The sequence below is a fragment of the Phyllostomus hastatus genome, unplaced genomic scaffold (genome assembly GCF_019186645.2).
Source record: "Phyllostomus hastatus isolate PE091 unplaced genomic scaffold, TTU_PhHast_1.1 phas_scaffold_1674, whole genome shotgun sequence".
In the NCBI taxonomy this organism is placed as follows: Eukaryota; Metazoa; Chordata; class Mammalia; order Chiroptera; family Phyllostomidae; genus Phyllostomus; species Phyllostomus hastatus.
The window spans coordinates 19,015,430-19,039,355 of NW_025334011.1; the positions used below are offsets into that span (position 1 = coordinate 19,015,430).

The 23,926-nt window shown below is 35.9% G+C and overlaps 1 protein-coding gene across 1 annotated transcript in view; it reads right to left on the minus strand.

Annotated features, from left to right (window-relative positions):
- PLXDC2 (plexin domain containing 2) overlaps window positions 1–23,926 on the minus strand; it is a 408,905-nt gene that overhangs the window by 96,266 nt on the left and 288,713 nt on the right. The window contains exons 5-7 of the mRNA XM_045858118.1: window positions 18,797–18,919; window positions 12,129–12,247; window positions 1,761–1,860 (exon numbers count right to left, since the gene is read on the minus strand). Coding sequence (XP_045714074.1) covers window positions 1,761–1,860; window positions 12,129–12,247; window positions 18,797–18,919 — 342 coding nt within the window. The remainder of the gene's footprint in view (window positions 1–1,760; window positions 1,861–12,128; window positions 12,248–18,796; window positions 18,920–23,926) is intronic.

Consider the following 23,926-nt stretch of genomic DNA (forward strand, 5'->3'; position numbering starts at 1 on the left):
AATGCTGAGTCCTAAACTTTAGACATAATCTGTTCTCAAAATTCATGAGTTTTGCCAATTTATTCAATAAAATTAATATTTGGGAAGGATATTTTTTCTCTAAAACATAATGGTTCCCTATTATAGATGCAAAATTGCAGTTGGGGACAACTTAATAATTTATTTAAATGCAGTTTTATCATGTATAAGTTCTCATAAACTTGAATATTAAAATATTGAAATAATAAATATTAAAATGTTAAAGTTGTAAAAAAATTTCTTTTGTACTTTGGACTATCTTCTTCTCTAAACACTAACATATGAGGACATCCATATGGACTAAGACGCTTTCTGAGGAAGCTGTGAATAAAATTCATTCTGGGATGAAAAGACACCATGAACAAACTGAAAGTGGTGTTCCCTTTTACCTGCACAATAACTGACTCAAGTCATGCTCGATTAAAGCCTCTGAAAGAAAAAACGTGAGAACAACCCTCTTCCAGCAGGAGCTGATGTTGTCTTTCCCAGGACTCAGCTTACTTAAGAGTTCTGTCTGAATGTGTCTGCTGCCTACATGTGCTTACACAGCCTTGCTCTGTCACAGCACAGTTCTGATTCTGGAAAACTGTCTTGACTTGACAGTTCCCTTGAATACCGCCTCCCACAAGTTCTGAGCTAACATGGAGAAATGTTCTTCCCCAGCAAAACTGCCACATATGAATGTTCTTCTGAATCATGGTTGTAAAATAAACCCTGTGTTGCCAGCCAATCCACTGCTCTGAAAATTTTCATTTCCACTCCATCTACTTTCTATACTTGAGAGATGGCACAATTAAAGAGAATTAGCTCAAGTCAAGACCAAACAGCATATATGCATTTGATAATTTAAGTCTAGCATATCATAAAAGAAGAAAAAGAACTTTGAACAAAAGGGAAAGAAATGACCTAACCTTGAGGTGTGTTTTATTATCATCTCTTGCTTTACATTAGCATGTCTGGGGCACAACCGAACAGGTGTGTCCAGTATGAACACACCCAAGCATCCCTCAGGACTGTCCTTGAAATCAAGGAGGTTTAAAAAACAGAAGCTTTCTAACAGTGGCTATTTATATGGTCAGACTACTACAAACAGCACTTATATTTTGAATTTCTAATATGATGAACAGCTGCCCAAAGTACCACATATGTTTTTATTTTATAAAATGTAAGCTAGACTAGGCAGGCAAAAAAACAAAACACATTAAAAAAAGAAAATACATATATTCTCTGATAGTTATAAAATTCCACCAAAATTTTTATTTACCTAAACTTATACTTTTCCTTTCACGTTTGTTTGGATTCTTAAGCAGTCTCATACAAATATGCTAAACACAAAAAGGTGCAAAGCTGTTCATTTGCTGATAAATGTATTTAAACTAAACATACAAAAAAGTCATATACCTATTAGTGAAATAATCTGCCTCTCTTTCATGTTCTTCTTCTTCTTAATAAAAGAAATATATCTGCACAACCAAGCTAACTGTCCTAAAGAATCCAAAGTATACACTCTTGCCAGACTATTTAATTTCACTTTACCTAAATTACTGGTATTAGTTCAAGAGTAACAGAGAGAGAGAAGAGAGCAAACCTCAGTAAAAGTTATAAACCAAACAATATAATCAACAAGCAGCACTTATCTAAGCGATTTGGTTGTTCAAAGAATTAACATCAGCCCAGATCCACCCCTTTACATTTCCCCCCACAGTGGGCTCAGACCCTCCAATGTCCCTTCCTGTACTTACTGGGGATTTGCTGGATCCTGTGGACAACCACGAAAGCATCAGACAGCCCCACCTTCACCGGGTGATTGGTCGAACTTATCTGTGTGACCAGGACAGGAATCTACAGAAGAAAAATCAGATTGCTGTGTTAGATTTTAATTTCATCTTGTTTAATAAATAAAATCCGGCAATGGAGATGAAGAACTAGAGAGAGAGCAGTGAATATTAAGGAAGAAAGGCATACAGTAACTAAAATCACATCCATTTAGTGCTAACTGATGAGCTAAAGTGACAAGTTTCTGGTCCTACAGTTGGCTACTTGATGATGAAAGCAATAGATGCTCAGAGCATGTAACTGATGCCGGATAATCAAAACTTATCACACATACAGGCACACCAACACCATAAATGCAGTTAGTGCTGCCTATCACTTGAGGAATACAAATTCTTCTTGCACTGTTTTCATAAAGGACTTAATTATATAATTATTTTCATAGTTTTCTTTAAAAACCTTGTTTACAGTGGTTTTATAGAAGAAAATCTAGAGAAAGACAAATAAGTGCATTCCTAAAGATATACTTAACAATATTACTGGTCAATATTTACTATAATGTAGTGATATTTGGTGATTAATAGATGTGAAACTTCACCATTTTGGTTGAAACTCACATGGAAAACATGAATTATGATGGGTCACCTCCAAGTCACACTTCCATAATTTAAACCTCAATGAAAATTCAAATCTGAACATGACAGACATTTCTAATATTTTCAGTTTAGAGAATTAGGACGCATTGAGAATATACTAATCACAATACAGCAGTTACAAATGAAACAAATTAAAAGGATAACATTGATTACTAACTTTATTTTCTTTTATAGAAATAAAAATGGAATGAAATTATCTTCAATAAATAAAAGAACAAGAAACAAAAAGGAAAGAATAGATGCACCAAAAAATCTTTAAGCAGAATCAACAGGTTGTGGGCCATCTGTGGGTAATTCATTACAGAAAATATTAGATCAGACATTGTTGTATAAACCTTCACAAATGGTATAGCAATAAGATGGGGAAAAATAAACTGGAAAGAAGACATAATAAGGGCTGTACTGATTATTTTTGCCCATGACATCATGAAATTGAAAAGGGCTATTTTGTTGAAATTGACCAATTAAGAGGAAATTTAAATGTTTCATAATTTTCTGAAATGATCCTGAAATGCGTAAATGGAAGATGACATTTTCCCTTTATGCACTAAATCAGTCCTCTCTCAGACAATGTCATATGCCAATTCCACATTGGTGTGCCCAGTTCTTAACCATCATTAAAAATTATTCTGATACTTGGACAATAAGACAAAACAAACCTCAATTTTTGGTCCTAAAATTTCATTTACTAAATGAAACTCTGATATACTTATTCAGTATCAATATATGAATCCCTTTTCCAAATGGGCATTATACTTGGTTACCCAGGGCTATGCTCCATGAGAAGGAGCAATTTACATTTAAGACAGACTTACAGTTAAAGATGAAAAGACCAAAGAATGGTGAAAGCGCAGACAAAAATCCCCACTTGGGTTATATTTTGTATATCCTAATAAGACGAAGTTGTAATTCTTTTAAAATCGCATTATTGGGACACGCCTGCCGAGAAGTAAGTACAGAGGCTTTGTTCTGGCACGTGTCACTTGCTTCTGCCCTCCAGCATCTCTGACTGCAGTGTCTCTCTGCCAGGTGAGAAGTGTTTTGCCAGAAAACTCTATGGTAATAATTGTTATCTCTTTCTTTCCTTTTTATTTTCAAATCATTTTTATTCTTTCTTTTTGAAATTTAATTTATTGGGGTGACATTGTTTAATAAAATTATATAGGTTCCAGGTATACAATTCTATAACACATCATCTTGAGTGTTTATTACTATCAATTGAAAAATCCTATTACGTTGTTAAGAATATAATATTTTCCTACCGGAGTTTGTACTCCAGCTCACATGTCTTGGTTTCTGCTATAGCGCTTTTTCCTTATCTTTGGATTTTCCACTCTACCTGTCCTAGCTCTCTTCCTTATCATTTTGTCCCTTACCTAGCCATCTTTCATTTGATTTTGTTTTCTCCAGCTCTTTCCTTCCTTTCACTGCCTTCCTTTATATTCTGTCTTAAAGTCAAACCCTTTACTCTGGTGCTTTTCGTCTGTGGTGGGTTGACTGCAGTAGCAGCTTTTTGCTGCACCCACACTTTTTGTCTTTTCACTGGGTTGTTGTCTTCCACTCTAACTCTGGGCTCAGTAACACAGTAAAAAAAGATAAAACGTGAAGCAAAGAGGATGCTCAAGAAAGTGCTTGCACATTTGCACCTCCCTTCTCAGTTCCCTGCCACTGCCATGAGAATGTACCCTGCTGGTTTGCTGAAGATACATAAGAGACATGTGGAGAAATATTCTTCCAACAGAGATCATCCTTGACCAGCAAGCACTTAGACAATCTACCAGCTAACAGCTGACACACAAATGAGCCCAGGTAGCAGCATCGCAGAGTCCAACCCAGACTACTGGAACCACTGAGTTGATCCATAGGTATCTTGTGAGAAATAAGAAGTGTGGTTGTTTTAAACCACTGCATTTGGGGGTGATCTGTTGTGCAGCCTTGACTAAATTTCTTTTGGTATCTTATAGGAATTAAAAGGTTATCAATGGATCAGTCGTAAATAAAAGTGTCAAGGGAGATGGGAGGGGGCAGGGACAGGTATAGGGAGCATGTACTCCCTGACAGATATGGCAATGGCTTTAGATTTTATCCCAAGCCATATGGGGAAGATTTTAGAGGATTTTCAATAGAGGAAGGACATACCCTTACATCTGAAAAAGATCATACTAGCTACTGTGTGGTCAAGACTGTAGGGCCAAGGGGAAACAGAGAAACTAGTTAGAAGGGCATCTCAATTGTCCCAGAGAGATGGGTTGCTTGGATTATACTGGAGTGTAAGTGTAGGAGATGAGAACAGAGCAGAGAGATGAATTCTGAAGGTACTATCATCAAGACACACTGTACATTTAATAAGAAAAGTGAAAGAGTAGAGTCAACAATGCCACCAAGACTTTGGTCTTACTGGCAGGAAAAATGGAACTATGCTTTTCATCAGGCCTGCCGTGTTGCCCACCCTCAGTTTATTCACCGTGCATGCGGTAAGAACGGTGTGCCCCGGGGGTGCAGAGGAGCCTGTGCCGCTCTGAAGACGAGGACTGGTGCTCTGAGGCAGAGAAGACTAGGCGAAGAAAGGCTGGGAAGGGATGATAACTTTATGGCAAGAATACTGGATTCAAATGCTTTTCTTTAAAATTTTATAGAATTCATGAATAAGAGCTTAGGCTTTCCAAAACTGTGGTATTTTATCCTGATTAAATATTGAAATAAAAATGTATAAGAAGCTTTTGATTCCTCACATTTTCCTAGATGATACCCAGGCCTTTTATGAAATGATTACATATCAGATTTTAAAAAACTGCTTTTGTCAATTGAATTAAATAACTAACATTGTAAAAGATTAATGAGGAAGAGATACCTCCAGGCTCTCTCAAAGATTTCTTTCAGAAGTATGTCTGCCTGTCTCCATCTGATCCTGTCATTATCATTTCCACTCTGCCTTTTTAGCCTGTAATCTTTTTACTTCCAAATAACAAGGTGTGGGGTTGTTCTGAGAAAGGACCACTCATTCCCTCACTGCAGCCAAGTGAGTGAGCTGTGTAAGCACTCTGCGAGCAGGGCAGAGCTGTCTGCATGTCTCCACGTCACTCTGTGATTCGAGACCGTTAAGATGAATGAGTACTGTTCAAATCATGTTTGAAATGGGCTGCCTTTTGATTAATATCAACAAAGCATCTGTACCTGTGTATAGAAATAAACTGGTATTGCACACAATTAGCACAAGAACAGGTTTGCCATATTGTCACAGTCACCTTTTCTTTGGAGGACTCTGCATTTGTAAGGATTTAAGGTACACAAGCCAGAGAAGCCACCACCAAGGATGACGTCCAAGTATGAAAACTCTAAAAACTTTGCTTATGAGAAGCTCGTTTTTCTCCTTTCTACAAGTTTATATTCATCCGGAAAATGCTTCTCTTAAGTTAGTTCCTTGGGATGTTAGGGAACCAATCAGAAATTATATAAACTCTTTACTGCATAAGCTTTTTTTTTTTAATGTAGCCTCATGACTTTCACGTACTCATGATAGTTTCCTTTCACAATTAAAGCAAAGCCAGATTTTTGCTTGGCCTCTGTATGATTTGTATTGAATCATATATTTCCGAGAATGAGTTTCACAATATATTCACCCACAAGATATATATAGAAAAGAGGCATTGATGTCAGTTAAAATGTGCTTGCAGTTTGGCTTACAGAAACCTTTATAAATTATTTTTTAGATATTTTAATTTTTATGTCATTTTAAAAGATATAGATATATTTATTATTTAAGTAATCATAACTTTTCCTGCAAATGATACAGTGAACCAAATTAAGTATAGGTGCAGAAGGAGTTGCAATAACTAGACACCATTAAGGCAGGAAAGATTAGGAGTAAGCAAAGGTAGGGCATAGCACATTGGCCTTCAGAGGGAGATCCAAAGTCAAGAGCTTGCTCCCTTTTCTACACTGTGGTATCATTCACCAGGATACAAGTGCCCAATGCAATGCCTAAAATGTGAACTTCTATGTCCATCTCTAAAACAGGGAGGTAACAGCAGCTGCTTCAGTCAGAGGTAATGGGGTTTTATTTTCCTGTCTGTTCTGCCCTGCAAACTTTGCCAAGGCATTCTTTTTCTTTCCCATTATGTACCCAGCTAGCTGTCTAATAAGTGGCACAACATATCAGCAAGGGCTTGATTGTGTAGTATGTGTGCCAATGTATGAATCATATGTCTATCAGAAAGAAACTGGAAAGAATTACTCTAAACTCACTCTGGTTCTCTCACTATTTTTTCCCAATCACTTATCAACAATATGGTGTTTGATAATAAATATATTAACACAAAGCTTAGTATTTGACCCATTCTCACCTGCATTCAATCCTTAACTTCTTTCCTCACCTTCCTTAATGTCTGATCTGGCTTCTGTGTAACTCAGTAGGGTATCCAATTTTAAAAAGTCTTTTATTATTATCAAAACAACACATAACGTCCAGAGTGTTAGTGTTTAGTTGTCTAAAAACTATATTTGAATAGAAAGGCTTCCGGTTACATTTGACAATTAAAAAATTGATTTGCTTTACTGTATGTCATTAACATTTCACACAATTATTTAAATCCCTTTTCAGTTTACAGTTACTGAACTCTTTCATAGGCCAGGCACTGAGTCATGCACTTGACGGCATGAAAGCAAGGGAGAGCCTCATGCTGAAAACACATTCTTAATATCTCTCTTGCCCTATGTCCACAATCACACCCTACAGAAAATCTGGAAGGAGACAAATAACAGCATAAATCTGACAAGTAAAGACAGCCCCTACGTTAAAAGAGGAGTTTCAAACTTAGTCTCTTCAGAAGCTAGTGCTGGCCTGGGGTAAGAAAGAAGCTGGCAAGAAAGAAACTGGAGGGTGCACACCCTAGTAACGAACGAGTGATCCGAGGCTTCTGATTTCTCAAGACAAAATGCAAATCTGTGCTTTTATTTGAAACCTTCAAATATTTAAATTTTGGCAACATATCCACTTTGTGAGCACACACACACAAATGTGACCTCTGATTTAAAGGCCACCCACCGTGGATTTGACAAACTAGAGTTGCAGCTTCATATAAAGATGACAGAAAGGCAGGCGTCCACACCTAAAGAAGCCAGTGCAACTCAGCTCAGGAGAGTCAAAACCATGGTGGGAACCTTCTCTGGAATGATAGCTAGACAAGGGAGCTTGTCTAAACACAGCTTGGGAATAAAACACTAGGGGAAAAGAAAGGGGATTAAGAATCTCTGTACCCTGAGTTTCGGAAGGAGGAATGTAGAAGTCTTTGCCTCAGTAACGAGGGGGCTCTTCAGTCAGGAAATGTCAGGGTAGGAAGAATGCTTTTGGTCTAACTCGAGTAAGAGCACTTTGTGAGAGAGGCCCCTCAATGACACCTCAGGGGTGAAAAGGAGGCTTGGAAGGAAAAATGCACCCAGAAAAACCAAATACACTGCTTAAAGACAGCATAGCCAACTAGTGGCAGGGCCGGCATTACAAGTTTTCTGTTTCTAGAATTATTTCTTTTAGGTCCCTCCCTCTCTCCCTTCCTTCTGCATTTGTTACTGAAATATTATAAAGATAAAAGTGATCGAAGATTTGCCCACAAGCATTCGGTGTTCCTTCACCAAAGCCCTAGTGTTCTAGCAGTACTGGCAAGAGAAAGAGTGGAGGCACAGAATCTTTCCATAGTCATCTCTCCATGTCATAGCTCTGCATTACTCAACCAAAGATTTGAGATTCTCATAAGTTATACAACCTTTGTTGTTATACAGCTGTTACTTTAGTTAACTTCAAAGATTAGTTTATGTAGGATGAGGCCAAAGCACACACACACTAAATCATCTTTTAAAAAATTTCCTCTCAAATTATCAATTCTTCACTTTAATGTACTTTTTAACTTCAGGGTATCCATTTGGTTCCTTTACACGAATTTCATTACTTTTTGAAATCAACCATCTTGTCATCTATTTTATTAACTATATTAATAACAGTTCTTTTAAATTTTGTGGCTGATAACTCTAATACCTAGATTTCTTATGGGTCTGTTTCTATCATTTGTTTTTTTTTCCTGTAGGTTTTCATTTATGGCTCATGTCTCCCTGCTTGCTAGGTAAATTTTGATCAAACGCGGGGCATTGTTTACAAAATACTAAAGAGATACTGTGAGGTTGTAGATGATATTTCCTTCCTCCAGAGAGGGTTAACTACTTTTTGTTTGGTGGTTTGGATAGAGCAGATTAATACTATGCTCATTCTAAGGTGAGCACTGGTGATTATAAAGGCCGGCATGTTTCTGATTAGCCCTTACTCCTACAGTCCAGTCCTTCAGGAATCTCCACTTAATGCCCAGGCACTTACTATGGACCTCTGGTCTTAGTGGCCCTGAATTCTTGTATTTTCCTCAACTCCATGAGACTGAGTGAAGTTCTGCTCAGCATCTGCTCAGCCTGGTTTGTGAAGTATCAAATGTCTTGTTGGGGTCACTTCGTGATTTCCTTTCTCTGGAATTGTGGCTTTTCAAGTCCTTATTCTTTGATAGCTACCTGATGCCTTCGACATATGCTTTCCACATGCTATTCACCTTTCCTGCTTAATCTCAATAGTAGAAATAGTATTATACAAGTTCTGCCTTAACCAGATGTCCTATTCGCTTTTAATAAGAACTTTCAAATTTGCTAAATCTAGCATTTATTGAGCTCTTCCTGTATACCAGGCAGTTATTAAGTGCTCAAAATTTATCTCATAATTCTCACAAAAACCAAGGGGTAGTTGCATTTATATTTACAGAGCAGGAACCTGAAATACTCAGAGAGGTTAAGTAACTTTCCCAAAATTATGAAACAAAGGCTCATCTGAGGCAGTCTGACCACAGAGCCTGTAGGCCTATCCAGTGTAGCACGATGCCTCCCTGTAAGCTTCCTTTTGAAGAAATGACTGAACTACTTCAATCATTTTGATATAAGTGACAGTGTACCTGGTTAGTTATTGATATATTGTAACTCAGCCACTTGACAGAACAGGGTGAGAAGGGTTTGCCTTCCACAGCATTTATCTTATTGTATTACATTTTACTCTACAATATAACCAAGTTCTTTACTGGTAATTTCTGCAAAAATCAAATTTTTGTCTTCTTACATAAAATACAATAAAATAAAACAAAGCAGGCATTACCAGCTAGAAGCAACATATTACAGAAAGAATTGCACTTACTCCTTATCTATAATTTTGTTTCTGTAAGTTTAACTTGTACAGGAACACAAAATTATAGACTTTATATTCTTATTTTCTCATGATTTTGTAAGCTATGCAACTTAAATAGGAACACTTTTTCTGATTTTGTGGGATGAAAATTGTGTAATATATTGGACTCAGATAAAAAATGTTATTAAGCACCAAACATTAACAAATATTTATTGAGAAAGCAAATGAGAAATACATGTGAATAGTTACATACAATATCCTTGGGGAAAAAATGCTGAGGTCTCTTGGAGTCACCAAATTATGGTTTTTAGGCCAGGATTTGCCCTCAACTCACTCTGCAACCTCAAGCATGTCATTTAACCTCTCTGACTCGGTCTGCTTAGCTATCAAATAAAGCTAATTGTGCATGATCTAATTCCATAATTAAGTTAGGCATATTTATTAAACTCCTTCTATGTGCCAGCGCCTTTGTGAAGGCCAAGAATTGTTGGAGAATAGAAAACGAGTATAATGTATGTGAAAACATTTTGTCAAGGATAGTACATTATGTAAACAACTATTTTATGTTTTTACAATTAAGTATTTTTTCTAGGAGTGTCAGAAGCATCTAGCTCTCATTCAAGTACATGGGTACTTTCACTGTGGCAAATTTTACAAATACAAATTAGCCTTTGCAAAATAAAATGCATGACAATTATCAGAAATAAAAGGTAGAATAGAAAATAATAAGTTTTGTAAACAGGACAGAGAAAGGACAATAAGGCAAAATAATATAATAATCACTTATCTAGAACTCTGAATTCAGAAGGACCACTGTTCAACAGGAAAATAGACTAAGATATCAAGAAGGTGTTAAAACTGCCTATCAGCTTAATATTCCCATGACTAAACAAAAAAACCATCGTGGAAAATTTTTCTTTGATTAAAATAAAGAAAAGGAAAAATATTTAAAAATACTAAATGCACTATAAAGAGAGAATAGGAAAAATAAACTTACTCTTCAATGCGAGACTCCCACTGACAACAGTATAAATGGAGGTGATAATTTTGATAATAAAGACTACAGAGAGAGACCACAATAAGAACACAACCTTTATTTTGACAAAGGCTTTATTTTGACTAAGTTAGTGAGGTTTAAGACCCTGGACTTACTGACCCTGTGTTTTTCCAGAAACTTTACCACTGTTGGTTAAACTGTTGAAAACTAGCATTCCAGAACATTGCTCTGCAGTCCCAGCAGCACACTACATTATAGAAAAAACTCGAGTATGTCTCTTTGAGTGATATTATCACAGCTTCCAGGGAGTAAGGTAAGAATATGTTGGCCTATAATATCAAAACATAGCTCTAGATAAAGAAGCGCAAAGCAGAACAGATCCTATACTACAATCTATATTATTGCTCCAGCATATGATTAATTCCACATGCAAGAATTCTACCAAGAAGTAGAAACATCTAGCCTAATCATAAAATTTCCTGAAGTTGGCTTATTTAACTGAAATACAACTCTCCTTCACTTTATAGAAAGGATAAATTTAAGAAGACTTGACCAAAGTGAACCATTTTTAAATTATCAACATCCTCTTCATAGCCAGGGATTCCTGTCTGAAGAGAAAATAACCCTTCAATTGAAAAGAAGATATTAAGACTGTATTATCAAAAATACCCACCAGTCCATGTGTCGATAATGTCATTATCAATCCACATGGCCGGAAATTCTCTCCTGCCTAATGACTACCTAAAACATCACATCTGCTGCTTCTGGAACTTTACTCTTATAGTGTTTGTTTCTTCCCCAAACGTTTAGATTGTCTAATAGATCTCAATTATATTGCCAACAGAGTTTTAAACCAAAGATGTTATTATTCTAATTTAGACATTCCTTACATTTAAGGCTACAATTTTGTAAGTTTTCATTCTTTGTCAATTTGGTAAAATGAAACAAATCTTAAGTTTAAATTCCCTTGTTCTTTCTGTCACTTAGATCTCTAATTAATCTTTTCTATTGGCTTGCAATATTCACTGGTGAAAGGCTGCCCTGGAACACTTGCAGTTCTGGGTCACTGAGCCAGGCAAATTTTCATGTCTACTAATATTCTTGGAGACGGAACCAAAAAATGCCTCAGAAGTTGACAAGGCAAGAAACAAACAAACACATACGTATAGACAATTGCATTCCAAATTGAACATATTTTCTTTTAGAGTTATTTTGCTATAATATAATTATTCAATGATTTTATAAAATTCACAGATCATAATGCCAATGACATAAGAATACAAAACAAAACCCAAAGAATTAACAATCAGTGATATCCTGTAGATTAAAAACATATACTTTTTATCAAGGAAAAAAAAACAAGAGGTGAGAAAATGATTTAAGGTTCATGACTATAAAGTGTCTCTTTCTTGACATTTGAAGGAAAGAACAGATAGAGGTCAAGGTCAAGGGGGAAGACAATCTTCAATGTGTTACTTACTTCTTTGTATCCAAAGATGATGCGTCCATCTATGAGGAGGGTCGCCTGGAATGTGAAGCTTCCCAGGTTGTAATTATCCTGCAGATGTACGTGGTCCCACTGGACAACAAGTGCTGTACCTATAAACCCCATCAGAATATAAGAAATACAATGAGAAAAACATTGCCAGTCAATTCTGGTGGGAGCCTTCACAAAACCATGGATCTAGCCTTCAAATCTAGTATTTGGGCTACTTAAATTTTACAAGGTTAAGTGGAATTCTGTTCCTGAAATAACATTTGGCATATAGCGAGCTTTCAGAACATGCTGAAATCAATGAAACAAATACATTTTGTCCTGGAGATGATGATGAAATGCAGTTTAATGACATTGAAGATGATGGTGAAGGTTGATGATATCAAAATTGAATTCACAGTTTCAGAGTATTATTCTATAGTTTGGATTTTGGCCATCACCTGTTAAGAATACTAAAACTTTAGGATAAATGCAGTTTGCTAAGGCAGGCTGATTTGATTGTTTTAAAGTATTATATATCTTCAAGTGAAATATTAACACTATTCTTTTGATGCAATGGAATTTAAGGGTAAAAGACCACAATATCTGCTGTTAAACAAGAGAGAACAAGAAAGAATGAATAAAACAAGTGTTTTCTAGTTTAAAAAAAAGTATTTGGAATATTGTCAAAGAACTGAGTATTCTCTAAATATTTGGTAAAAACCTAACCTCATACTGAGGTTAATATTGAGCCCAGTATGGGGGAATTTTGCCTTAGGAAGTCCATTAATGTTAATGGGTACCGGCTGCTTAAATTTCCATGAGCCACTTTCAAAATGCAGCCCAAGTGAACTGCATGAATTTCAAATACATTTACAAATGCTGAGAGAGAAAGGAACACATTCAGAAAAGCTAGAACCACTTATAAAAGACCTAAAAACGTCTCTTCCATTCTTAGAATTATACTTTTCCAGGCTGAAGAAATTCTTTTAACACTAATGGAAATATTTTTCTTTGATTTCACAATGCCTGCATTTCTGTCTTTGTTGTATTGCTTCCAGCAGGCTGCAAGGTAGCTTAAAGGGCCCCAGGCTAAGATTTCTGAAGCCTCCTTGAAGTATACTGGGGAAATCTTTAGTGTTATATATCATGTTCTAATGAGTCAATCTACCAGGGTTTACTATGAAACTATTAACATGAAATATAAATTACAACACAGTTTAATAGCTACCAATGAGAATTCATATACTTGTTTTAACTGCCATTGCTTTTTCTCTATTTTTTAAAGAAAAAAAATAAGTGGCTAACACTTTTGCTTAGCTCTAAGTATTGGATTTTCTGTTTAATTAAAAAAACATGTTGCTGAAAAATGTTCTACAGAAAATGAAACAAGCAGAACTAAAAGATCACAACCTGTCTTCTAGGTCATTAAATATCTGATTAAAAAAGAAAAAAAAAATCAAGATTGTATGACAGAGAGTTTCTGGGTCACTGACGAGGTGGAGGTGCTGAGACAGGAGAGCCCAGAGAGGGCAGGAAAGCTCCACACCCCTCACCACTAACCTACTCTCTGCTTTTCTCCCCTTGGACTGTTTTCCAGTTAATCCCTGTACCAGATGACCCATGCAGAATGAATACGGTCTTTAATGTGCTTTTTGAGTATAACGTTGAGAGCTTTTGACCAGGATGGCAACATAGGAGGCTCCAGAATTCCCCTCCTCCCATGGACACACTAAATGTACAGCCATACAGGAAGCAACTTCTTTGGAGAGAGATCCAGGGAGTAGCCAAGTGATTGCTGTGCATCAGGTGACTGAGAAAACACCTTACACTGAAACTGCACATAACGAGGTGCTGACTGGGATCCTCTCTGGAGCCCGAAGGAGCCAGTGGCTCCTGTGTCCTCCCTTCGGCTTACTCCAACAATAAAACAAGGTCACTAGCCTCTCTCTGGAAGGAGCTTATGTATGAGTCTAGCACCCAGTTTTTGTGGTACCACCTGAGGGACAGGGCCCCAGATCGCCTATTTGTGATGTGGAATGCGATTTTCATTCCTGAGTTCCAACAGGCCTGTAGAAGACAAAGAAGTACCTGTCAACAGACTTGCTCTTGAGCACTTGCCATGGCTATTCCCACAGGAGTCAGCAGAGAGAGGGCATGCAAAAATGCCCATCTCCCAGTCTTTTCCTTTAGGGCCGTATTTACATATTTTACAAGCTGCTGCATGAGGGTCCACCATCTAATTAGCATTCATCTAGGTGCTAAATGTTATTCTGCCCAGAACCCAAAGGAGCAGGTGGGCACTTCCTCCACCTGTACCCTCCAGCTCACTCCAACAACAAAACCAATTTGCCAAAATTTATCTGAAAGCTGTAGACACACGTAGCGCCCCATCTTTTATGGCTGCCACTGAGGTTTAGGCACCTAGACCCAACAGGGCTTGCAGTTATAAGTCGGAGATTATAGCAAATGAAGAAGTTTCGAAATGGGTGCAGGACCACTTGCACGATCAAACTCACAGACCCAGTGAAGAGAGAGCAGGTAAAAATGCCTACCTCCCAGGTTCTGCCCAGAAGGGGTTTGACTGCATACTTTCCTAGCTGCTCCCTGAGGGTCCAGCAACAAACCCCCTGCATCAAGGTGCTGGCTAGGATCTTCCTCTTTAGGACATCAATGGGACTTGGAACACACTCAACTACTGAGAACAACAATGATGTCTTAGAGGGGGTGTCCAACCTTGTGGTGTCTCTGGGCCACACTGGAAGAAGAGTTGCCTTGGGCCACACATTAAATGCATTGCGACACGTAATCACAAAAACACCTCATAATATTTGAAGCAAATTTATGATTTTGTGTTGGGCCCCATTCATAGCCATCCTGAGCCGCATGTGGCCTGCAGGTTGCACATCCCTGAATCACAAGGGTTTCTGAGACAACCAGGAGCTTCAGCCCAGCTGATGGATGAGGTTCATGCCCTATACAAGACCACTCTGATGAGACAAGTTGGCTATTTTATCTAATGTGCAGAAACAAACACAGAGTCAAGAAAATGAAGAAATGGAATGTGTTTCAAATAAAAATACTAGATAAATCTCCAAGAGACAGATCTTAATGAAAGAGGTAGATGATTTAACCAGATGAGTTAAAAAATAACAGTCATAAAGAGGCTCACTGAGGTCAGAAGAGCAATGCATGAGCAAAGTGAGGATTTCAACAAAGAGGGAGAACGTTAAAAGCTACTAAATAGAAATCATAGAACTGAAGTATACAATAACTGACATGACAATTTTAACAGAGGGGTTCAGCAGCAGGCTAGATTAAGTTGAAGACAAGGCCGTGGTATTCGTTCAATCAGAGGTGCAAAAAGAAAAAGAATGAAAAGAGTGAAGATAGGTTAAGGGACATAGAGGACACCATTGCTTGGACCAATATTCACATTATAGGGATCCCAGAAGGATAAAGGACAGACAAAGGGGCAGACAGCTTATTGAAAGAAATAGTGGCTAAAAATTTCCAGGAACAAAAACAGGCATCTGGATCCAGGAATCCCCCAAATACCAAGCAAGATAAATCAAGAGACTCACCTGGAGACATGTTATAATGAAAAATTACAAGAATATAAAGCTAAAGAAAGAATCTTAAAAGCAGGAAGGGAAAGCAATCTTACTCACAAAAGAATCTACATAAGACTGCTAATGGACTTTTCAGCAGAAACCTTGCAGGCTAGAAGGAGGGGGTGAGATATTCAGAGGGCCAACCAAGAGGCCTCTATCAGGCAAAGCTGTCCTGTAGACGTGAAGGAGAGACAGTGTTCCAGACAAGCAAAAGCTGAAGGAGTTCATCACTGCTAGACCAGCCTCACAGGAAATGTTAAAGTGTTCTTCAAGCTGAAATAAAACCACGCTAATTATAAAAGGAATTACATGAAACCGTAAAACTCAATGGTAAAGGTAAATATATAGTTAAATTCAGAATGCTTCAATACTGTGATTGATGGTCAGTAAATCACAAATAAATCTAGTGTAAAGGCTAAAAGACAACAATATTAAAATAACTATAACTAAAATAATTTAATGGGTATACAATATAAAAATGTATAAATTATTATACCAAAAACATAAAATATAATGCAGGGTATAAAAATGTAGAACTTTTATATGTATCAAACCTCTGATCATTAGTAAGAATTATACTTTATAAATTGCTATTCAAGTTATTTTTCTAGTAAAGGGATTTTAATTACTTTTCTAGTTTTTCTGCATTAATATTCTGTGACTCAGATTTCTGTAGTCATCTAGGTTGCCTATAACATTTGGAAGCATTGTCTTATTTTCAAAATCCAGTGATTTTTAAACTTACAGAAATACTATCTGAGAAATTTTCTAAACTGCTGGCGCCTCCTCTAGAAAAGTCTTGCTTTCCTAAAATGTTGAGTTTTCCATCCTTTAGCATTCTTTCAATGATCCTAACTAATAAATGTTGGAGATATTTCAGTAAGTTGCTTTTGTATAAAAGGACTTAGTGAAGAGCCTGGAATATTCAAAAGTGGTTCATTCATTTCCTGAAACACAAGCAAGTACTCATCTTTCATTGCCATATCGTAGGAAATCAATATTTCCATTGGGTATTACCCAGCAGATATTTCAATAAAGTAGAATATATTAACTCTTGAGTATTACTACTTTTACAGATCTCAGAATTAAAAACTCATCTTACATATTTATTATTTTTAATTTACTCATTCATAGAATAATTATGGAAGACTTACTGTGTATAAGTTCCTATGCCAGGTACTTAAGAGAAAATGATTTCTTATAGTCACAGCCCTTATTTCAAGGAATTTAGCATTCAGCTGGAGTAGCATTCATTAATTTTTAAAAAACTATTCAAATAAAAGTAAAATTCAAGTATCAAGTGCTGTCTAGGTACATGGAATATGAGAGAGTATGTGGATGGAAAGACATACTCTATATGTTTTATGACTTTGATGCTCATGATATAAAAACTTGGTCATCAGAATCCTGTGCCCATGAGTGAATGTCCTCAATTGCACCTAGTAAGTGACAGAGCTTGGAAAATAATCAACTTTCATCAATCATTTCCTGTTCATCAGACAGGTGATTCTGTTTCATATGTCATGCAATAAGCTTCAGGTAAGTTTCTGGTTATAGTTCTGCCTCAAGTATACTTAGAATTTATCTGTGCTTTATTGAGCTTTAGTACCTCATTAAATTTGTTAGACAGAGAAGGTAAACTAGATGACAATTCTTAAAATAATAGGGGGAAGCTATTATTACAGGTAACATTCAGAGGTACTTAATACTGGAACACACTTTGTTGTTATTCAAATTGCTTGAACTTTATTTCTCAGAGTATATTTCTAACTATGTTTAGTTTCCTTCTTCCTTTGCAAATTTGACCTATAAAAAGTTTCATCATACTGGTCAGAAGATGGCTTTTAGTAAAATGATCACATTCCCCAAAATAGCTGCATCATTGAGTCTATACCATCCACTAGTGAATTTCTCCCTGATCATTAAAACAAGAGTAGAAATAGCTATGTTCATGCCAAATGCTTCTGTTCTTTTAAAAGGTAAAAATCCTATTTGGACAATTAAATATTATTCCTATATTATAGAGTACAGAAATGTCTATCTTTTCAAAAGTTAATTAAATCATTAAGTAATTTGAATTCACTTTTAATTATACTTGACATGCTGAATTACATTAGTTTCAGGTAAAGGACAAAGTGTTTCAACATTTATATGCCTTACAAAGTGATCACCACAGTAAGTCTAGTAACCATCCTTATCGTAGGTAAGTATTACAATATGACTGACTCTGTTCTCTGCTGTGATTTCCATGTCCATACTTATATGTAACTGGGACTTTGTACTTCTATCTTTTATTAAGTTTCCCAACAAACTCTTCTTTTGCTACAATATTTTCTCTACTAAAGTTAGAGCCTTCAATTAGATGTAGGTGTGAAAACTCATTTATGTCCTTAGGACCTTAAATTTTTACTTAGGTTTAAGTAGCATTTAGTAGACAGTCTAGGTTTTCTTTGACTATTTTATATGTCCCCCAAAGAAACAGTAGGGATAAATTGTTGTCAGTATATGTTATAAACCTTAATAGGCTCTATTTCATATTTTAAAGTCAGGAAAACTAGATTTTTAAAAATGTATTCTAACTATTCACTACCCTATATTTTTAAAAGATATGTTCATTTTATGATATATAGTTCATAACTTTTAAAAGTTTAATATCAACATACTATGCCACTTGCCTCTACTTGAAGATCAGAAGAAATTATCCTTATTTAGCTTTTCAAATATAACAGCAAGGGTTTACTGAAAATAGCATCAAATGTATTTGCTTGGTATGAGGTGTTGCTTAGTATAACTCTTTTATTATAATGCCTAATAGATGTTGATATACATTTTTTTAACAAACAAATGAATAAATGAGTGACATTTGACTATATACTTTACTTCGCATATTAACCGTTTAACATTTGTCATCTTAGGGGTTTGCACCAAGTAGTTTACAAATCCAGTCTACCAAGAACAAAATAAAACAAAGTACCCCAAGTTACCAAAACATTAAAATGAATCTGATGATCACTGTTTAAAAGTATACATTCAGTAAAAAAAAGACTGACCAATACATACCATTATCAAAATATCGGACTGTTGAATTTCTGGAGACACTAGGGTCGAAATTTGCCATCAGAGGCGCTATGTACTGCGTGGCTGTCAGCATCCGATGCACCACTTCTCCAGTGTATATGAAACCTGTAATTGGAAAAGTAGGAAATAGGTTTAAAAAAGAGCCCAGATAAAATTTTAATTAAAATACATCCAACTTGGTTGCAGTCCTATTTTGAAAATAAAATATCATAGAAGCTAGGAAAAAAAGGAGCAAAATTAATGTTTGATTGGCTGCTCGAAGGTAGTTGGGTCTGGATTAAGTAACAAATTTGCATAGGACTCTGTAGCACCCGATAGACTGTCCAATCAGAAATTGATGCTATGAACAACTGTAATTGTGGGAAAAGTGACTATTATCTGAAAGAGATTATTAGGCTGAAAAGACTAATACAGTACCATCAGTATTCTAACATATAATGTCCTATTATTAATCCCTTGTTATTTTAACACTACCCAATCATGCAAACAAATCTTTACAAATGAATGTATTTTCATGGTGTTTAATTGCAATTTCTTAAACTGTAATCTCAATTTAGGACATTTTAAAAACTACATATGCATGTTTTTATATTTATTTTTATATCTTTCTCCATTACTAAAATGGAGAAAATGTTTCAGACCTTTTTTTAAGTTGAAGGGAGGCTAAGCACCCATGGAAAACTTGCACATTTCTCAGATTAGCCAAATGTTTATAATGCTAGCACCTCATCAGAAAGATAAAGATTAAATGTCTGCAGATAAGATGGCAAAACACTGATAATGCACAAATGCCTCTGTGCTTATCAGTACCAGCCTATCTTAAGCAGGGGATAATGAGAGGGAATTACTATAGAGAACTTCCTCTTGAATTAACTTTCAATAGCTTCTATGTTACCACACTACCCACTTTGAATTATTCACACTGGGTTTATTTACTTTGTGGATTATCCATGACAAATTGTTAATCCTGTACTGGTTTCTTGCCTGTAAATCTTTAGGTTGCAAAGGAAAGGAGAGTTAGCTCAAGGAATGTTAACTCATTTTAATATTAATCTAAGAAATGCACAAATAAGAACATATATGCAAATAGATACACCACAGTATTACAAAAAAACCCCCAAAGCAAATTATTTGTGAAAATGCAGTTGTAATGTTTGGGTAACTGTAAGTTAACTAGATATCTGGGGCCACTATAGATCATTTTTCTATTTTCCCAGTAATTGATAAAACAAGCAAGATTTAAAAAATACAAAATTGGTAAGACTGAAACTTCTAGAAGTGTTAAAACCTCTGTTATCTTACTCTGTGATCTGAAGAAAGACTTAATTAGAATATTGTGGTCTTTATTTTTCAAATTCTCAACTGGAATTTCTAGGTGAGTTACTGGAAAATTAAATCTATAGTTATTTACTTTGAAATTAATTTGTTTTTGCACCAATGTCTTCTTTCCTTGACTTTTCATTTTTTCCAAAGGTATACTTAGATTCTAGCTATTAACCTTACAGTGTATTTTAACTAGTACTGTCTTTAGCATGTGTTTTAATCACTGATCACATCTTGTTTCTCATTTGATGAACAATAGCTTTCAAAATAAATTTCCTATGTCTGGAGAAGAATTTTGTACATTTGCAATTTCACATAGCTCAAATGTGCTAAAAGATAGTTTATAAAGTGATGCAGTCATTGCTTGTATTTTTCTGTAGATTTTCAGAGACACTCTTGAAGTTCAAAGCCCCACATCACATCCTCAAAATTATGAAGATGATAAGTAATTATTTTTTTCAGGGAGTATGATTTATTTTTTCTCTGCTCCTCACCAATATGCCTTTATAATTTCCCCATTAAAATGGTAAGAAATTTTCTATAAGTCTGAGAATTTAAGAGAAAAATTAAATTATACTCTGCCAATGTTCTTTCAGGGGCAGTAGCTCTGCATAATTATTTCTCTATGTTCTTTGAGTACTAATAGAAGAAACTTTACTTGATTTAAAAATAAAGGCAATAATTCAAGCCAGTAAGATAACTTTAAATTGATACAGAATTCATTTTCTGAAACAACTCTATGAAAAGCAGCAGTGATTCCTAAAAAAAGGGTTGCAAAATGCACAAACATGGGTGATTTCAAATACTTAATTCTTACTGTTGGTATTTAAAATCACATACCCGTATGAAGTCTCGAATTGTTCCCAAAGAAAAAAGTATAACTACAAAAGAATTTGTTACTATGTAAAAGCTATAATTACAAGCCTTGATTCTTCTATTATTGTAAAATTAAAATAAATTACAATCACTCTTGCTGTGACTCCTACAGGTGGAGCAACCGTTAAGAGAAAGGAACGACTGCTATCCTTACTAGCCCTTCCGACTGCGCTAATAATCTACTGCCACCGTCACTACTGCCACCACCAGGAATAATGTGAAAGCAATCCAAGGAGGCAAATGCCCAATTACTCCTCAAAATGAGTTTAATTTGGCGAATTCAGAGACTACTTCCTTGTGTTCCTCAGCCAGGTCGAACTCTAACTCCTTCAGTATGTTAGGTTAGTTCTGAGTGACCAAGAAGTAAAACGCTTGACTGAGCTGCTGGGCTCTACTTAGTTCTCCGTACGTCCACAGATTTTTCAAATGTCATGTCAGCAGTGGTTAATGACGAAGTGGAGGAGCACCCTACAGGCGCTGAAAGCAGGGAGGTGTACCTAGGTATTGAGTGAGAACCAGTCAGGCAAATTAAGGACAACTTTAATGCGATAAATATTTCCGAAGCTTCAAAGGCACCCAGAGCCACTCATTTAGATGTTTCTTTTCTCTCAAATTTTGTTTTTCAATAACAGTTTACATCCAGCATTATTTTGTATTAGTTTCAAGTGTACAGCACAGTGGTTAGACAATCATCTACTTTAGAAAGTGTTCCCCCGATATTTCAGGTGTCCACCTGTCACTATACATAGTGAAGAGTTTCCTCAAAAAATTAAAAATGGAACTTCCTTATGACCTAGTGAGTCCACTTTTGGGTATCTTAAGAAACCCAAAACACTAATGTGAAAGAGTATATGCACCCCTATGTTCACTGTAGCATTATTTACATTAACCTCTTTTCTTTAGCTGTCTTGGGCATGTCCAGTTGTATAGAAAAAAATATATCATTCTTCTTGCTTTTTCACAGTTTGAAGTAATTTAGGCCATATATATATATAATACTATATATAAATATATATATAGTATTAATATGATTATTGAGTCTTTTAAATGGTTGTAGTTATTTGAAGGGCTAATCATAAAATGCCTTCTTTTTTGCTCACTTTATGCTTTTCTTTAAATATCACTTATTTATCTAGCCATTAGATTTGCAGACAAGTTGTTATTATCCAGATAACCTGGTAACCAGAAAGATACCTCCGTTTGAAAGATCCAAATAAGAGAAGCAAATGTGTTTGCTTTTTTGAATTTCAAATGATAGCTAACACACCGAACTTCTCTTTGGCCTTTACTACTAAACCTGGCATCAAGTTTTGAGTTCAGCTCTAATCGACAGCTTTGCTTTTGCATCTTCTTTTTTTTTTTGAATTTTTTTTTTAATATTTTATTTTTTAGAGCGGGAAGGGAGGGAGAGAGAGAGAGAGAGAGAGAGAGAGAGAGAGAGAGAGAGAGAGAGAGAGAGAGAGAGGGAGAGAGACATCAATGTGCGGTTGCTGGGGGTTATGGCTTGCAACCCAGGAATGTACCCTGGCTGGGAATCGAACCTGGGACACTTTGGTTCCCAGCCCGTGCTCAATCCACTGAGCTACGCCAGCCAGGGCTTGCTTTTGCATCTTGAAGGCTCTCTTTGCATTGCTTTCTGCCGGAGGCTTATAGTCACTTAAAAAACTATTTTTTTTTTTTTTTTAGATAGAGAGAGGAAGGGGAAGAGAGAGAGAAAGTCAGAGAGAAAGAGACTCATTTACGCATTAATTAGTTGCTCCTTGTATGTGCCCTGACCACAGATAAATCCGCAATCCTGGCGTGTCAGGACAATGCTCTAACCAACTGAGCTACCCAGCCAGAGCAAACAATCTAGTTTTAAATCTAAACGTTTTCAAGTCATTTGAGGATTCTATCATTGTAAGTCTTGATATGAATAAACCCTCCTCAGTCATTTTATATTTATTAACTATAGTTACATATTTATTATTCACCAATACTACTGTGATATAGTAAAATTAACAAATACCTGTTCACCTTTACCGATTACATTGTTTTCATGTACTCTCTTCAATGTATCCTTATAATAACTTTGAAAAGAATATTATCATTTCCCTTTATTAAATGAGGCATATAATAAAGCTGGGTAAAATTTGCTTAAAGCCACACAGCTAGAATCAGTCTTCTAATTCCAGATATTATGACTTCTTTACAATATATTTCAGAATTCATTAAGTTTTGAGAACCACATCCTCTTCCTCACTGGATTTCATACTTAAACAAGGAGTTTGAGGAAGAAGAGACCTGTTCTCTCTGAAAATTCCAACACCTACACCTTAGAACAAAGTTGTAGTCATTTCAAATCCTACTACTTTTTATTGTAACTTGTATTACTTTAGCCTCTGTTCCTTTAATTGGCAAATTGTATAAGTAGGTTGAAGTTAGATTCCTCTATTGCAATATACCAAGTGACTCTTAAATTGGTAGGTGAGTGACATACAATTAGATAATTTATTTAACAGTACAAGCCAGTCATTTTCTGGCCAGGGCCTTCATGTCTCTGGGCCTCTGTTCTCCTATCTGCTCAGAGGAGGAGTAATGGCATCATTATCACTGAGCTTCTGTGAGGGTTGAGTAAGTTGGTAAATGAATAGCACTTGAAAACAGTGCTTAAAATAAAACTTTGCTGAAAATAACCAATCTATTAAATTCTCTCTAATTTTTACCCCTTGAAGTCTTCTCTGTTTAAGGCATAGTAGTTGATTAGGGTTGCACTAAGATGTTTATATGACTTCAAAATTGAGCTTCAGATCCAAATGGCATGACACTCATTCCTTTGCACTATTCAGTTTGGGGTAAGGCGTACCACTGATCTAACTGCAAGGCAATAGGTAACAAAAAGCCTTAATGTCCAAGTTCTTCATTAGATATGCA